General features: G+C 41.7%; 1 protein-coding gene across 1 annotated transcript in view; it reads left to right on the plus strand.

Moving 5' to 3' along the window:
- Nucleotides 1-15,988, plus strand: part of nckap1 (NCK-associated protein 1) — a 28,562-nt gene that overhangs the window by 4,305 nt on the left and 8,269 nt on the right. The window contains exons 2-19 of the mRNA XM_069718852.1: nt 1,926-1,943; nt 7,181-7,291; nt 9,897-9,989; nt 10,179-10,235; nt 10,623-10,765; nt 10,994-11,084; nt 11,414-11,551; nt 11,809-11,857; nt 11,951-12,107; nt 12,287-12,343; nt 12,851-12,947; nt 13,671-13,777; nt 13,876-14,008; nt 14,401-14,482; nt 14,596-14,654; nt 14,820-14,965; nt 15,200-15,332; nt 15,837-15,956. Of these exons, the coding sequence (XP_069574953.1) occupies nt 1,926-1,943; nt 7,181-7,291; nt 9,897-9,989; nt 10,179-10,235; nt 10,623-10,765; nt 10,994-11,084; nt 11,414-11,551; nt 11,809-11,857; nt 11,951-12,107; nt 12,287-12,343; nt 12,851-12,947; nt 13,671-13,777; nt 13,876-14,008; nt 14,401-14,482; nt 14,596-14,654; nt 14,820-14,965; nt 15,200-15,332; nt 15,837-15,956 (1,791 nt within the window). The remainder of the gene's footprint in view (nt 1-1,925; nt 1,944-7,180; nt 7,292-9,896; nt 9,990-10,178; nt 10,236-10,622; nt 10,766-10,993; nt 11,085-11,413; nt 11,552-11,808; nt 11,858-11,950; nt 12,108-12,286; nt 12,344-12,850; nt 12,948-13,670; nt 13,778-13,875; nt 14,009-14,400; nt 14,483-14,595; nt 14,655-14,819; nt 14,966-15,199; nt 15,333-15,836; nt 15,957-15,988) is intronic.

The following is a 15,988-nucleotide window of genomic DNA, read 5'->3' on the forward strand; positions in this document are numbered from 1 at the left end:
ACTATTGGAAAAAGGGGCTCTGGATTTCACATCAGTAGTTGAAAGCAGGGGTAGTTATTCACATTAATGCTAACTATAATTCAGAAAATGAAGTTTTAAAAAAAAATTTCAACTTGATAAGTGTCCAAATACGTTCAGAAGAACTTCCTCACCCCAACTAAGGGGGCTTTGATATTGCATTGGGAATTTGATCTTTCCTGTTGGTAACTACCCAACTATAAACACAGTGAGATGGGCAGACCAGACTTTTATTTAAACGTAGTGCTGCACACACTAAGTACCAATACCTGCCAGACAAAGACAAAATAAGGCAATACACAGTATGTATGAGATTTCTGTGACTATAAGAATGAAGTTGTCGGGCCGCTGTGACTGAATGAATGTAAATAGTGGAGAAAGAAATAATTTTACAGCTGATAAAGAAACCGTGTTTAATGTGGATTGGTCACATCTGGCCAACAACCACACACAAGGTAAAAATGAATAAATTATTCTGATGTGATTGATCGAATTAGGCCCGATGGATGTATTTCTTCGTCGGGAGGTATCCAGCTGAGGGACGATAAAAGTAGACCGACCAATACTGGATCTTTGATGTCGATACTGATGATAATATTTGACCTGATAGTATTTTTTTTTTTTTTACATAAACCCATAACACAAACATCAATCTTAATAAGGATTCCTTAGATTTGTTTCTCTAAAGATTTGTGATCAGGAACAATGAAGAAAAATTTTTTTTTTTTTTTGGATGACACTTTCTAAAATCACTGCAAACCTATTTTGTCATTTCTGTCCAGGAATTTCTTGCAACTAATCAGCTGACATTACATGTACACACATTCATAAGATAATATCAAAACTTCATTTTTTTGTATTTCTTTATCTCTGTAGCTGAGCTCTGTTTAGAGTTAGCAGAACTATTCATTTTAATTTCTTTTGTCATTTAGGACATTTGGGCTCTGACTTCCTCAGAAGCACTCACCATCTTGCACTAATGTTCAGCGACATTTTAACTCCTGATTTTTCTTCCACTTCACCACGAGTCCAAACCCAGTTTCAACTATTTTACATTCTTCGCCGTCGTTACTAGATTGCAGTAAGACCTGGCTGTTTTTGTTGTTGTTGTTGTTGTTGTTTTCTATAGGCGAACTAAATCTGTGAGACCGGACCAGAGTCGTCGCTAATTGTGTCCCGAAACAAGTTATTCAAATGTTGCTGCATCTATATAACTATGACATAATGATTTCAAACCTGTATGAGAGCATTTCCAAGAAGTGCCCAGTGCTTCAACAAATCAGGGAGCACTACACCGTCAGTTACTAAGCAACCGCCGTGAAGCAGAAAATGTGGAGCAAGTACTGCAGCCAGGAAAAGGGAAAAAAAAAAAAAAACTGCAGGGTCCAAAACTTTGTCTTCACTCTGTGGAGCTGCTGACGAGCCCTGGAGGGTCCGTCGGGGTTATTTATAGTGCTTCCACACTCTTAAAGAAATAAATAAAAATGGATGTGTTATTTTTAATGTGTGTTCGCGCGTAGGTAGACGATGCTACACCTTGTGTCACTTTCAAGACGCCGTGCGTTTAAAAACAAAACAAAAAACAAGTGTTAATGTGATAACATGTTGGCGCAGCATGTCTTGTTATTTTTATTTATTTTATTATTATTTTTTTATGTGTTGTGTTGCAGAGAAATGCCAAAAAGGGCTGTCCCCAACTGAACTCTCAGATATGCAGATAACACCTGTATGAGAGCAGCTGTTTAAAGACGTGTGTGTGTGCGTGTATGTATGTGTGTGTGTGTGTGTGCGAGAGTGTGTGATAGTGTGTAGACCAGTGATCCAGCAGTTTGTCTGGGTGGGCTCTTTGTTTTTTGATTTCTTCTCTTCTTCTCTCCGTTCCAATGCTTCCCCCCTCTCCTATGCAGCAAGGACAAGTTTGGAAGGTTTGCAAAATTTATCACCTTCCACTGATGAAACCCCTCCCTCTTCACTTCTCCCTCAGCTTCCTCCTCCTCCTCCTCCTCCTCCTCCTCCTGGCTACCTGTACTGATCTGTTGGTCCTCTCCTTTGTGCCTCACTCCTCCTCATGTTTGAATCTGTAAGGCTGGGCTCCATCCACCGTCAGTTCTGCCAACCCACAATGCAAATTCAGTGTTTTATTCATCCGCTTACAATTACAGCATTCACATTAACGTTTTTCTTTTTTTCTTTTTAGTGCACATACATCATACGTTCTAGTCTGCAAAGCCAAAACTAGTCTTTTTTTTTGTTTTTTTTGTTACTGCCAGACACATCGAACAAAAATATGGCATCTAAATACCAGTTGGCAAATACTTAAATCTACAGTGTCTGAATAAAGGAGCGCTCTATCGAAAAGTGGCTGCAGCGAGATTTTATTTAGTTCAATTTTTATGATTAAAATATGGAAAATATTTCTTCAAGAATAAAAAAAAAAAAAATCTCTTTGAAATGTAAACCGATTTTGAAGAGCTACATAAGTGTTATTCATCGATAGTCGTGCAGGTTAAATATTGGTTTTATTTTTTTTTAAAAAGAAAAGAAATTTGCCTGTTTTAGTAGTCGCAAAGTAATCGTCACTTAACTACTCCTGTTAGTCTCCTAATTATTAGCAAATTTACTTCATAAATGAGCTGCTTTGGCAGACTCAAGTATTTTGACACAATCCTTTTATCCTAAAGGGTTGTTAGATATTTCTTTTGACAGTATTTTGGTAGAGGACGAGTACAATAATGCTGACAAGTTGCAAAACGCTGCCAGCAGGCAGTCGGCCAGCTCTTAGCAGGTTGTTGAGCGTCTCTAGTGGCTCTGTTTTCTAATCACAAGAGGCCGTCCGTTCTTCCCAGCTCTTTTTTTTTTTTTGGTCTTTCCCAGCAGTTAATCCCTCCTCTGAAAGTGAGAGAGAGCTCACGGTGAGAAATGCCGAGTTTATCTCAGTGAGGAGGTGGTTTATGAGGATCACTGAGGCGGTGTTCAAAAATTATACCCGTTAATTAGCAGCCATAATTAGCTTCCAGGTGTGTGTTTTTCCTTTTGGCCCACTGCTACGAATGCCAGGGTCCCCCCCCCACCCTGCCATATGTCGGTGAGGGGGGCGGGGGGCTTCGAGAGCCTCAGCTGTTAGTTGCCTACCCCGAGTGGAGAAGCGATGGTGGAGGCGGGACTCGAGATCCGTTCTGGTATCCAGGCAACGGCTCCCCTCACTCCCTTCCCGGCCGCTACTGATTCTCAGCTTTATTCCCATGCCCTGTCCCCTCCATTCACCGTGCCCTCCTTCCTTCCATCCATCCCTCCATCAGCCCTCCCTCCCTCCACCCCCACTCCCACCCCACCCCCCACCCGAAACCCAGCCAGCCAGCCAGCTTATCGCACTAGCACTAATGGAGAATGGCACGCCACATGAATTACAGAAAATGATTTACATGTGAATGTCTTTGGTCTGTGATGCTACATTTACTACAAAATTGATCACATGAAAAAAAAAAAAAAAAAAGATGTATTATGGTTGATTAAATAACCTAGTTGAAGCTGGTGAGAGGCTGTAAAGTATATTCTAGTACCATAGAAACGGTTCTAAAGGAATATTTTGAAGGTTTTGCATGTTTTAGCCCATTAATTACAACTCATTCTTAAATCATTATAGATTACTGCAAAGTTCAACCATTATCCAGAAGCACAGGCGTTATTAACTACCTTTAGCTCTTTGTTGTTCTGAGACCAGGCGGCGATGAAAATGATTCCTTTCTGTTGCTTTGAACTAGCGTTGAAAGATTTGGCCTTAAAATAATATAACCATATCTCAGGGTATTTACTGCCATAACGTTAAATCTTAACATAATGACAAACTTCTAAACAATTATAATAGTTTATGATGAATAAAAAAAAAAAAAAAAAAAGAGATAGACATAACAAAATAAGTGCCATTATTACAGTATGCAAGTTTTATTTTATTTTCAAATTCTACATGTACAATATTGAATATCTAACTTTTGAGACTCGGGTGCTGCACAACATCACACCCACAAAAGTCGTAGATACCGGAGCTTCCTACAGTCATTCGAACACGTCGGTAAATAAATCTATTCAGTTTATTTATAATGTAGGTTTTTTGAAGTACTTCAAATCGAAAGGGGAAAAAAAGCATCAAATAAACTGAGGAAATGCATAAATTGTGTCTCCGGAAAGTAACATTTTCAGACTTTATTTTAAAATAAAATAAAAAAGCAGTTATGGGCTAAAACATGGCAAAACAGTCATTACAAGTCAAGCGTACCGATGTGATGCAGTAACCAGGACGGTGTTTTCTCCGCAGTTCCCCGGCCTGAGTCAAAGGGTAAATATGTTTTAGCGGTTGAGAGGTAGTTAGAGACCAGTGTGGTGCGTAGGGGCGAGACTAGAGCGCCACCAGGAGGAGGTGTTGCGTGAGCTGGAAAACAACGAGGCTTGTGCTTTTTTTTTGTTTTTGTTTTTGTTTTTTTGCAGTTGCATGGATTTTCACAGTCACATCTTGATTCCTTGGTCTTCGCTCGACACGGTTCTCGACTCGGCCCGCTCTCACGCACGCCTAAAAACAGATCTTCTTGGAAAACCTCGAAGCTTGTAAAAAAAAACAACAACCTCTGATCGGGTGCGAGAGAAAGCGGGCGCAAGGAAACAAGCTGCGACTCCCCGAAGGGTCCAAAGTGTTTGTCGTTCGATGGGTATTGAAACCATGTCGGTGTTGTCGTGTTGTTTCTCTGTCCCGTAGTGTCCCGAAGTGTTTGTGTTTGAGATCCCGCAAGTAGTGAAGTGTGTTTTATTTTTTTCCCCAGAGCTGTTAGGACCTGAGCATGCTGACGTCTTAGCGAGTCCACCGAGCTTCAGCTTAACAGAACCGGGTTTCGCAGCCAGCATTTGTTTTTGTTTTTTTGTTTGCCGGGTCAGGATTTCCCTTTTTTTTTTTTTTTTTTTTTCTTCTTCTTTTCGAGGAAAATTAAACCTATTTTGCATCCCGTGTTGAATTACCGCCGATGCAAAGTGGCAGCTGCTGCTCGTCAGTGTTTTCCCTCTTTAAACTTTAAACCTCCACCGTTAGCGGCTCCGATGCGACGCTGCAGCCGAGTCTGTAAATCACAAAGGTGATTAAAAAAAAACAAAAAAAAAACTTTCAACCCTCCGTGGCAGATTTTCCAATTTGCACCGACCAGCGTGAGCAGCGCCGGTATATCGTGTTAAAACGTGGCCGTACGCCGATTTAAAAAAAAAAAAATTGGGAGGGGATTGGGGTGAAAGTCTCCACAGCTCCATGTCAACAAAAGCATTTCATTACGTTTCGTACAGCCTGGTTGCCGGTTGACCTCCCCGTGCTTGGTGTGAACTAGCATGCGTTGCTGTGTCGAGGTTTCATTTTGTACTGGCTCACTGCTGGAAGTGTTTCAGCGCCATGCAAACTGAAATCCAGGTTTAATGGTTGTGTGATGCTGTTGTTGTTTTTTCAAGCCTTGTCGGGTCCATCAGCTGTGATTTTTAATAGTGTAGTTTTGTGTTGTAGATTTCATTTCGGTAACCACCTGTTACCTTTTTTTTTGTGTGTGTGCTTCCACTCTGGAACTTTAAAAAAAAAAAAAAAACTCAAAGCCGCGAGGAAGCGAATCCTCAGAACGGTCAGGAGCACTTGACCTCTTCTAGGATTGTTCCTCGGTGGTCGGCAAGCCGATAAACTTTTACACCTCCGCTCTGTTTATGGGCTCCACGTGCATGGACTCACATCTTCCTCACCATTCACGACGACACTACCCATGATTGCATGAGCGCTGTTGCTTCCTGCCGGAGTCGGGGGGGTTGGGGAGGAGGGGGGGTAGAGGAAACAGATGAGGACATTAAAAAGTAGGGAAAAAAACAAAACAAAAAATAGCAGCTCTGCAGGTGAAGTGATTTAATTTAAATGTTCCTGCTCCAGATGAAACACTCTTTCTGTCTCCCTGCCATCTCTTCTTCTTCTTCTTCTTCTTCTTCTTCTTCCTCTTCTTCTTCTTCTCCCCCCTCCTCCTCCTCCGTTTCATGCAGTCCCCCTTCTTCACTCTGCCTGTCCGTCACTCTGCCTGTCATGCGGTGGTACTAATCACACCGACACACACCTGGAAGCTGAAACCCTCTCATCACCTGCGACTCTTCTCAGTGGTTCTCGAGCCTCGTTCGGGTTGTGGAGGGAAAATACAACTTTTCAATAAGTGGCATTAGAGCTGCAACTAATGATTATTTAAAGTTTAATTTGTTTATGAATCATTTTAGAAAAAGAGTACAAAACATCCATCGCCGTGTCCAGGAGCTGAAGTTGTTGCTGTCAAATGAATTGTTTTAATAAGCCTGAAGTCCAAAAGCCAAAGATATTACATTTACTCAAATGTAAGGCAAAGAAAAGCATCAGAAATGGAACAGATAAGAACCTGGAACCAATAAAATGTTTGACATTTGTACTTGGAAATGGTCAATCAACTTTCAAAGTAGTTTCTGATTGATTTCCTGTCCATCAAACTAACGGACGAATCACTGCAGCTCTAGTTGACATTTCTGTGTCATTTAAATGTGACACCAAAATTTAAGGCTTGAGACGACGACAGCGAAGGAAACACAGGACCATTAAAAAAAAAAAAAAAGTTATTTCAAGTATTCTTTTTTATTTGAAATGCAGCTCTCTAATTTCTCTCCACAGTTCAGGAGCTGAGAACCACTGATCAGTTCAGGATCTTTTATTTTTTTTAATTTTTTTTCCTACAGTTGAACCTGGTTTATCCAAACAAATTTACTGAAATTTAGCAGAGCAGGAAAATCTCCCCTGTAATAATATTGAATCTCCTCCCGGGCATCTAAATGACACCTTAGTTAGTGTGCGTTTTGTTTTTCATGCCTCCCAGAAACAGAGGCGTCAATCACCCAAGCCCCCCCCCCCTTCTCCAAATCCAGGGGGGGCGGAGTCTGGGATAAACCAGGTTTCACTGTTAAGTTGAATATATATATATATATATATATATATATGACTGTCAGAGATGTCTGGACGGAGAGTGAAGGGCCCGGGTGGTGTTTGAGTTGTGCAGCAGTGTACTGGTTGTTGTTGTTTTTGTTGTTGTTGTTGTTGTGTTGTGTCTCTCCTCACCTCCTCCTCCTCTTCCTCTTCCTCTTCCAGGCATGCGGCGACCCCAAGGCCAAGCCCTCCTACCTGGTGGATAAGAACCTGGAGTCGGCGGTTAAATTCATCGTCAGGAAGTTCCCCGCCGTGGAGACGCGGAACAATAACGTGAGTACGCAGCCGGCGCGTTCGTCCGTAAACGTGTGGCGGGGAACGGCAACGTAAACAGTCGTCTTCATTACTTTTTATGTGCTTGATTTGACTTCAGGTGTCTTGAACTCACAGTTTGAAGTCATGTGTTTTCTTTGTATTTTGTTGAACTGGAAAAAAAAAGTTGTACTACAGAAAAAACAAAAATAAGCTTACTCAGGGTAAATGTGGGGTTTTAAGTCAGGATGTTTTTACAGGCAGGGTTTTATCAGAAATACATAATCAATGAAATGCAATCAGGTTTATGTAAAAGCTCTCTTAACAAAACCTTTGCTGTTGTAGTTAAAAAAAAAACAAACATCAACTGCCAATCAATCATAGTACACAAAGATAACTTACTTTACCTGCAGTAAGTGGTATTTTTTAAAATTTTGTAAATAACTAACACTGATTTTATTTTGAAAACTGAAATCGTTTCTACGGGAATATCCATGAACTGATCAAATGAGCCCTAAAAAAAAAAAAAAAAATGAAGTAACACATATTTTTTTCCCTCTACTGCAGATGATCTTTTTGAACAGTTAGAGTAATTAGTTTTGTGTGTTTGTTTGTGTGCGCGTGTGTCCAAGTGAACTAAACCGAGTCATTGCTCATCAACTGTTTCTTTCAGCTTTACTTGTTAGCTTAGCTCGTAGCTTCTGGCCTCTGTGTTCAAGTGAAAGTGTCATTTAGCAAACAGCTCTTTTGTGTGTGCGTTTGTGTGTGTGTGTGTGTGTGTGTGTGTGTGTGTGTGTGTGTGTGTGTGTGTGTGTGTGTGTGTGTGTGTGTGTGTAGCTGACTGCTTTATTCAGTATAACTGTGCAAAAAATTGTCTCTTATGTTGTTTTCTGCTTTGTTTCTGTGTTTGTTTGTGTTCTGCATGCTAAAACTTGGCTTATTCCGGACTTGTGCTTTTTGGTAAGTTTTTGTATCTAAGTTTCTGTATTTCAGTTCCCATAAGTTTTGTACTGATGTGAATAATTTTTTTTTTTTTATGTACCTTTTGTTTTTCTTTCGGAGTGTGTTTTTGGTTTTTTTCCTTTGCTCTGCTTTTCCCTCCTTCGCTGGTAGTGGTTTTTGTTTTACTTTCTCTCCTTCATTCACTGAATGACTGTGTGGCTGGTTAACTACCTGGTTAACTACCTGCTTAACTACCTGGTTAGCCTGACTGCTAGTTGGGTGGATGACCGACCGGCTGCTGTTTTTGAATGACGAGCTGACTGCCTGCAATAAGGAGCGTCACAGAGAGGTTTGAGGACACGTCGGCCTCATTGCTCTTTTCAAATTACAGAGAAAAAGCACGCAAAAAAATTTAGAAATCTCTTTTCCAAATGGTTTAAAATGATTGTCCCACTTTTTGTGGACTCTGGGTCCAGTCACAGAGGCTTCGACTCCTTGTTGCAGCTGCAGTGTTTCACTCTTCTACACTTTTTTTCCCTTCTTAAGAGTCGCGTTTTATTTTTTTCAGGCCGACCTCAGAAGCACTTTGGAGACGGGTTTCCATTTACATACAGTCCTTTCTGTCATGTAAATACAAAACATTCACATTGCTTTTTAAAACATTATGTATGTATGTGTATATATATATATATAGATATATATATCTATATATATAGAGAGATATATATATAGATATATATATATATATATATTACAACATGTTAAAAGATTGATGCGACAATCTTTTACATGTTTGGAGTTTGGAGTTTGAAAAAAAAAAAAAAACCATCCAGGCTGATATCAACAAGCACAGAAAGGTTTTTATGTCTTTCGGGTGCTTTGAATGAATTTTCCGTCTCTCTCTCTCTTCTGCCTTCTGTAGCCTCACGACTGCGTCCTCCGGACCGATCCAACTTTGCTTTGATAGGCGCACTTTACTTTGGTCAAACATTTTTTTTTTGGAGGGGGGGGGATTCAAACGCACGAGCTGCTCTCGGAAAAGCTTTCGCACCACGAGCTTTGATTCTCATTTTGTTTCCACGATGTGCTAAAAGGAGAAATCCAAATCCAATTTCATGAGTGAGCTCTCCTGTGTGTCAAGTTTCCCAACAAATATTTATAGAAAAGAAAATGTTCCAAAGTAAAAATGACTTCATGAACATTTGGAATTTAAATCAGTCTTCTTTTTTTTTTTTTTTTTTTTGAATCTATTTTTATAGAGTTTTGTTAGCTCCAGTAAAACTGAATTATTTAGCAGCTCTGTGAATTCTATCAGTTTAGTCCAAATTAAGAGAAACTTTAAATGAATACGATAATCTGTGTTGATCCCTGAAGGGAAACTTAGTAATTAGACTTTTTTTTAGTTTTCTTTTTAAAGAGTTGGAGTAAGAAAATGGAAGATTTCCAGTTTTGAAAAGAATCAATGTGGAAGTAGAAAAGTTTAGAGAATTGAGTTGAGAGCTACTTTTTAACAGCCGTTTCTACTAACCCAGAATCAAACTGCACCGAAACAAAAAAAAAAAAAAAAAAGGGGACGCGTCTTAAAGCAGAGGAACTCGCAGGGAAACTGAAGTTTCAGGTACGTAAAGCGCCGACGAAGTCCGTGACTTGACGATGTCTCCTTCTGCCGTGCGGCGTTTTACAGCAACAGCTGGCTCAGCTGCAGAAGGAGAAGTCGGAGATCCTGAAGAACCTGGCGCTCTACTATTTTACCTTCGTGGATGTCATGGAGTTCAAGGTGGGAGAGCACACACACACACACACACACACACACACACACACACACACACACACACACACACACACACACACACACACACACACACACACACACACACACAGTTACACACACACACGCACACTTTCACACACTGGGATGGATTTGACGCTGGTGATTGTGATGAAGGTGTTTTTCCTTCATCAACAGGACCACGTGTGTGAGCTGCTGAACACCATCGACGCCTGCCAGGTCTTCTTTGATATCGTAAGCAAATATATATATTGTTGATTTTATTTTTTTTATTTTTTTTAATCCGTCGTAAAAGTGTCAAGATAGAGGAAAATTATGTTTTGGGCTTCACTGACAATCGCAAAAACACACTTGTTTTTAAACCATAAAGGAAATGCTTTGTATTTTTGTATTTTCACCGTATCCTTCTCTTCTATTTGCCCCTCATCTTTCTAACCAGCACTTCTTCTCATACTTTTATTATTTCAGAGGCACTGAAGTGTTTCAGAATATTTACTCTTCTATAAAAGCTTTTCTTTTTCTTCATATTGGCTGGAAGAGATTATCGTTAATATTTGATTTTCTAAAAAGTGCCTCACTTCTCTCTCTTTTTTTTTTTTCTTTTTTTTTAACACTCGACAGACGGTGAACTTTGACCTGACCAAGAACTACCTGGACCTGGTGGTGACCTACACCACTCTGATGACCATCCTGTCTCGCATAGAGGAGAGGAAGGCCATCATCGGGCTGTACAACTACGCCCACGAGATGACGCATGGAGCCAGGTGACTGCAACACACACACACACACACACACACACACACACACACACACACACACACACACACACACACACACACACACACACACACACACACACACACACACACTCAGGAAAAAAAAATAACAACAAGTGGAGTACCCGCCCTTAATCGCTATAAACAGGAAGAAATTAAAGTCCAATTGTGAGCGTGGTTTCTATGGTAACCGCGGTGCTGTAACGTGTGCTGCAGCGACAGGGAGTACCCCCGGTTGGGCCAGATGATCGTGGATTACGAGAACCCTTTGAAGAAGATGATGGAGGAGTTTGTTCCACACGGAAAGGTAACGAGAACGTTTTCATTTACGTAATATCAAAAAGAGGAAATTTCTTTCTTTCTGTCTTCATTTTTTGTTCTCGGCACCCTTTTAGTTACTTTTATTTCCCCCTAAGTGCCGAAGTTGTGCACGTTTTGAAGTTGAATCTATTTGCGTGAGAGATTTTCATGCATTTTGTTGCCGAGTCTCATCTTCATCCGATCGCTGTAAAAATCAACTTGATTAAAAAAAAAAAAGTTAAGCTGAGATGTTAAAAAAAGATAAAAATGTCCAGTTGTTAGGACGATTTCTTCAGGTTCGCAAATCAGCAAATAATAATAATAATGATTTTCCAGTCGCTGTCGGACGCGCTGATCAGCCTTCAGATGGTGTATCCCAGGAGGAACCTGTCGGCTGACCAGTGGAGGAACGCCCAGCTGCTCTCGCTGATCTCCGCTCCCTCCACGATGCTCAACCCGGCTCAGTCGGACACCGTTAGTACCAAAATAATTCACGCTTTATTGAGACTTTGCCATCCTGCTTGTATTTTTTTTGTACTAATCTTGAAGGAACCCTCTAAGCTGCTCACATTTTAAATATTTTGTTTCAAGATCCTGAATTTAAAGTCGAAGATTGGGGTATTTATTTAAAGTCGCCTGCTTTTTATTCGAGGTTTTTGATTTATTCAGCTGTCGAAGCCCTAAAGTCGACCCGACCGTGCGTCCCTCACCTGTTCTGTCTCCGTCCTCAGATGCCGTGTGAATACCTGTCGCTGGACGCCATGGAGAAGTGGATCGTCTGTAAGTACCGACCAGAATCTGAATCGGGTTCCCGCCTGATCGGGAAAATAAATCTGTCTCACGCACCTGTCCGTCTCTGTCCTCTCCCTGCAGTCGGGTTCATCCTGTGTCACGCGGTGCTGAACAGCGACGCGGCAGCGTTGTCTCTGTGGAAGCTGGCGCTGCAGAGCTCCACCTGTCTCTGCTTGTTCCGCGACGAAGTCTTCCACATCCACAAAGCGGCCGAGGACCTGTTCGTCAACATCAGAGGGTGAGAGGACGAATATGTGCCGACGCTCTTTAAACCGTGCAGAGACAAGTCTGCGGTGATTTGTAATTTGTTTTGAACATTTTTTTCTGAGCCAAAAAGAAGGAATTTTGAAGATGTTTTTTTTTTTTTTCAGAATTTATGCGCGTTTAATTCACGTTTCCTCCTCGTGTGTTTTCCAGGTACAACAAACGCATCAATGACATCCGGGAGTGCAAAGAACAGGCCCTGTCTCACGCGTACGTATATAATCTTCGTCACGAACCCTGACGGGAATTTTCATCCCTTCTTTGCCGTTTTTTTTCACTCGCACACAAAAAGAAATTGTATGATGTATTTCTCTGCTCACATTTTTTCCATGTTAATTTATGTTAATGTTCTTTTTCCGGCTTCCCTTTTTTAACTGGTTGTAGATGTGCTTCCACCCCTCTCGTGTCTTTCTCGGGGAGTCTCACACTGAAACACCACCTTCTTCCTCTCTTTATCCCTTATTCTTTTCTCCCCCCTCTTTCTCTCCTCCCCCCCTCTCTCTGCCTCATCTCTGCTTTTATCCTCATTACTTATTCCCTCTTCCCCTTTCATCTTCATTCGCATTCTTCCGTCGTCGCTGTCATCTGCCTACTTTTTTTTTTGTCCTCCTCGCTCGGATTGTCCCGAAAGTGTCAAAATAGCATTTAATCACGATGCTCGGCGTGTTTTTGATGCTCCCGCTCTTGACTTCCTGCCGTCTTGTCTCGACTCTGCAGGGGCTCCATGCACAGAGAGAGACGCAAGTTCCTCCGATCCGCTCTGAAGGAGCTGGCGACCGTTCTGGCCGATCAGCCCGGACTGCTCGGTCCAAAGGTGCCTCGATGTCAAACCAAAAACAAAACTGGATTTATATGTTTCACAATGTGCAAAACGATCTTTAAGGGCAACGCATAGACTAATATTGGGGGTTTAAAGCAGTTTGGTGAGCAGAACTAAATGAACCAATCGAGGGGAGTAATTCATCAAAAGTTCATCATTATACAGATTTACTGCATTAAATAGCTTTACATTAAAAACACAGAAGTCTTTCAGCTCAACTTAGATTATTGTGTCCTAATGCATCAAAACATCTGCTTTTAAAGATTAAAATATTCATATTTAAATAGCTTGTAGTTCTTAAAGTTCAGCCGTTAACGTGTCTGCTTTTGCTTCACGTGACGAGCATCGACCCTAAAATATCACCTGACGCATTTAATTACTTTTAATTCATTTTCATTTATTTAACCAGATCTTTTGCAAAAACATGCTGCAAAAAGAGTAAATGCAATATTTAGTTAAATATCAACGTAATGCATAAAAGATGTCGACTCTCTGTGGGCACGAGATCCAGCGTGGACACCTTGGAAAGGCTCAAACGTTCCTCTGGCCAGATGGAGACCTTCATAAATATTCATGAATATATATATATTACATATTTGATTCAGAGATTGTGAGAATGTGGTTTGCTGCCAGCTGCTGTTTTTGTAATTTACCTTCTTTAAATCCGCCTCTCTTCTCTTCCCTTTCGTCCATATTTCTGTGCTTCTGGTCCACCAGGCGTTATTTGTGTTCATGGCGTTGTCGTTCGCCCGCGACGAGATCATCTGGCTGCTTCGACACGCCGACAACATCCAGAAGAAGAGCACGGACGACTTTATCGACAAGTAAGCGCCAACTCTAAAATATGTATTTCTTGTGCGTGTTTCTTTAGTCTCAGATCTTGTTGACGTGTGTTTGTTTGTTTGTGTGTGTTATTTTTCAGACACATAGCGGAGCTGATCTTCTACATGGAGGAGCTCCGAGCTCACGTCAGGAAGTACGGCCCGGTGATGCAGCGGTACTACGTCCAGTACCTGTCCGGGTTCGACGCCGTGGTGCTGAATGAACTGGTGCAGGTGGGAACGTACACACACACACACACACATACACGCAACTCTCAAAACACACACAAAAGAAACACACAATCTGACGTTTATTTCTTGAGACTGAGCACTCGTCCTCCTTTAAATCATTTAATTCGATATCATTTGGTTGATGATGGTGCTCAACAACATCTCTGTGGAACTGCCTGAGTTTCAGGATACAGGACTGATAAATTATATATTTTATAATTTAGTTTTAAAAGCAACTATCTTGAACACAATGGGTTTTTTTCTGTTTTATAATTTAAAAAAAAATTCCCGTTCTTTTATTTATTTTTTTTTTCTTCCCTACTTTCAGTAAAAATAAATCTCGTCTGTTGTGATCAACGTTCTTCTTTTGCTTCTGTCCCGTCTTCGTTCAACAGAACCTGTCCGTGTGTCCGGAGGATGAATCTATAATCATGTCTTCATTCGTCAACACGATGACTTCTCTCAGCGTCAAACAAGGTGACGCCGCTGCTCTCTGGACCGTCGCAATCTGAGAGGAAGATTCAAGTTTTAAAGATATTGTGTGTGTGTGTAACATCGAATAAATTGTTGTGTGTGTGTGTGCGTTCCAGTGGAGGACGGAGAGGTGTTTGACTTCAGAGGGATGAGACTGGACTGGTTCAGACTGCAGGTACGAACGCACATGTTCTTAAATCCTGTTGGAAAAATATGAAATGGAAGTCAAGAGAAGGACACATCAGAGACCTCCGGGGTTATTATTTATTCACGCTAATGTACAGGAGTACGAAATCTGACTTTGAATGTTTCCGTTGTGTGCGTTTCTTCCTCTCTGCAGGCGTACACCAGCGTCTCCAAAGCCAGTCTCGGCATATCGGATCACAAGGAGCTCGGAAAAATGATGAACACCATCATCTTCCACACGAAGATGGTGGACTCGCTGGTGGAGATGCTGGTGGAGACGTCGGACTTGTCTATTTTCTGGTGAGACACACACACACACACACACACACACACACACACACACACACACACACACACACACACACACACACACACACACACACACACACAAACTCGTACGTAGGATGAATGTCTGAATCTGGTTTTTAACCACCTCCCTCCCCCTCTTGTGTGTGTGTGTGTGTGTGTGTGTGTGTGTGTGTGTGTGTGTGTGTGTGTGTGTGTGTGTGTGTGTGTGTGTGTGTGTGTGTGTAGTTTCTACAGCCGTGCTTTCGAGAAGATGTTCCAGCAGTGCCTGGAGCTTCCCTCCCAGAGTCGACACTCGGTCTGCTTCCCGCTGCTCTGCACGCACTTCATGTCCTGCACACACGAGCTTTGTCCCGAGGAGGTAAACACACACCGGCATGCACAAATACACAGTTTTACCACGAAGCCCCGTGAGAGGAGAGGGAGGAAATAGCTCCGTTTATCGGACTGCATTTTTAAACAACGGGAAATTCTGCAGTATAAAAGCCTCCTGAGGGGGGCGCCGGACAGTCGGAGACGTGTATATCGCAAATTCGTTCCCAAAATGTATGTAATGTTAAGATGTTTAGAGATCAGCGGGAACATCTTTGACTTTCTGGAGTCGAAGCAGCCGTTTACAAAAAAAAAACTCCGGTCACTTTAAAATGTAAAGATCTCAAACCGGATGGGATTTATATTCTACTCATAATCGTGGCTGTAAGATTTACACGCATGCGCTCTGAAATCAGGGTTAAAATCACTCCACCCGCTGCAGAGAAATAAATCCAGTTTTCACAGATCTTCTCACTCAGAAGTTGTTTGATTTCTGAACACTGCTTGCTGTTGAATGACGTCGATGTCCGCTAACGACTCGGTTTCTCCGCAGCGTCACCACATAGGCGACCGAAGCCTGTCGCTGTGCAACATGTTCCTGGACGAGATGGCCAAACAGGCCCGGAACCTGATCACCGACATCTGCACCGAGCAATGTACTCTGAGCGACCAGGTAGGAGCACAGCAAGGCGGAGGAAGAAGTCT

This window comes from Brachyistius frenatus, unplaced genomic scaffold, assembly GCF_029030835.1.
Source record: "Brachyistius frenatus isolate BFR_SWC_R1_liver_20210118 unplaced genomic scaffold, ASM2903083v1 Contig_200, whole genome shotgun sequence".
In the NCBI taxonomy this organism is placed as follows: Eukaryota; Metazoa; Chordata; class Actinopteri; family Embiotocidae; genus Brachyistius; species Brachyistius frenatus.